Genomic DNA, 1,638 nt, shown 5'->3' with positions numbered 1-1,638 from the left:
GCGAGCAGCAACTTTACATCGTCGTTTTGCGCCTCGTAGTGCAGGAGAGCCAAACAGGATTCGGCAATGTCCGGGTTGGTACACTTGGCCAATAATTTCGCGATGGTGCGATTTAGAGAGACTGGAAAGCACAGGTCACTAATCTGCTCGGTGAGTATACTCAACGGAGGTAACAGGCCGAGCAACAGTTCCTCGTGCTTGTCCACATCGACCAAGCATCGGGTCAGGATGCACTCTAGCTTTTCGATCACTTTCAGTTCGATTGCTCGCTCTGCTAAGTCGTCGCTGCCCAGGAGGTAGTTCGAGATCAGACCACAGCGAACACGCACGAACTGCTCTCGGTCTTCGTCGTCCGTGTCTATATCGTAGTCGAGCAGCGCGAAAATGCGCTCGTCGGCACCGAGCTCCTTTATGATGTTCCGCGCATCGTCATTCGCATAGCAAATGTTCCCCAACGCTCGGGCCAGCTGCGTACATAGCTCAAGAGCGACGACGTCCGCCGAGTTTTCCTTTGAGCTTGGTACGCACAGCAAATCCGTTAGCCGTCGAATCACGTCTTGGTGGGAAAACTTTGCACGTTGATTGTCAGTTTTGGCCACTTCTGCAATGCACCGGGCAACCTGAATGTGCACCTTGCTGTCCTCTACCCGTAGCAGTTCCAGAAGATCGTTTTTGATGTCGTACTTATCACAAAGATTCGTTTCAGCGTCTGAAATCTTTTTCAGAAGCGGCAGAGCCCGTTCGGGACATCGTTCCAGGGTTGCATTCTTAATTCCGGCAATGATATCGTCCATTTCCGCTGCTGTTAAGAAAATGAGATAGTAATTGTATTAATGCGAGTTTTCGAAAAACCATTGTTTATGCATACGCTCTTATGTTGTTACTTTTGGGGGCGAATAAAACTATTATGAGCTACACGTGAACACGCTACAAAGTAAAATTTACATTTATATCCTCGTTTCAATCGGAAACAGCATCTGTCTAGACATGCTCCACGATTCGTAATCAAACTTAATTATAAACATTGAGGTCTCAGAGAGCTTCTGTTCCTAGGGAAGCAGCAGGCCGTAGCACTAGCATCAAAGAAATATGCAAATGAAGCACTGAGGCGAAGAACGTGAATGTAAAATCCCTTTGTGGCTCGAATGTATCACACAGTTTTTTATCGATCCACGAAGTAATGTGTTGTTACTGTCCCTCTGCATTGGCGTTTGGCGTTACCTTCTATCATTATAGTTGGAGTTTTCGGTGTCTGTCGATATGCGCACAAACTTCCCTCCCTACTTCACATTTAGAATGTTGAGCAGTTGGTCCTGATGCAATACTATTTACGGGAGAAGATAAACAACTGAACAACTGTATGCACTTTTGCACCTTACGACCGCTTTTGCTTTTTTTTTTTTGAGGTAGAATTAAAGAATGGCTTCAAAATTGACTTCGTCAATCAATCTCCAAAACACAGCACGCACACTCACACAGCGATTTCGAAAGCGATTTCGAAAGCGACCATCAGCCAAGGTTCGTATAGTTGGAAGTGTGGTGGACGGGTGAAATATTTCGGGCCGACCAGCTACCTTTCGGAACAGTTGTCAAAACTACGTATCGGCCACGTCAGATTTCTTTCTTTTTTTTTTTTCT

At 46.0% G+C, this 1,638-nt stretch overlaps 1 protein-coding gene across 1 annotated transcript; it reads right to left on the bottom strand.

The window, feature by feature from the left end:
- Positions 1-17: 17 nt before the first annotated feature.
- On the bottom strand, positions 18-1,279 carry LOC128276581 (GTPase-GDP dissociation stimulator vimar-like; the record flags this gene model as incomplete). The annotated part of the gene is made up of 2 exons (XM_053015038.1): positions 1,222-1,279; positions 18-802 (listed from the first exon to the last, which is right to left on the bottom strand). Coding segments are annotated over exons 1-2 (795 nt in total), but the record flags the coding sequence as incomplete, so codon positions are not given.
- Between the last annotated feature and the right edge of the window lie 359 nt (positions 1,280-1,638).

The sequence above is a fragment of the Anopheles cruzii genome, unplaced genomic scaffold (assembly GCF_943734635.1).
Source record: "Anopheles cruzii unplaced genomic scaffold, idAnoCruzAS_RS32_06 scaffold01633_ctg1, whole genome shotgun sequence".
In the NCBI taxonomy this organism is placed as follows: domain Eukaryota; kingdom Metazoa; phylum Arthropoda; class Insecta; order Diptera; family Culicidae; genus Anopheles; species Anopheles cruzii.
This window is presented reverse-complemented; position numbering and strand designations above follow the sequence as displayed.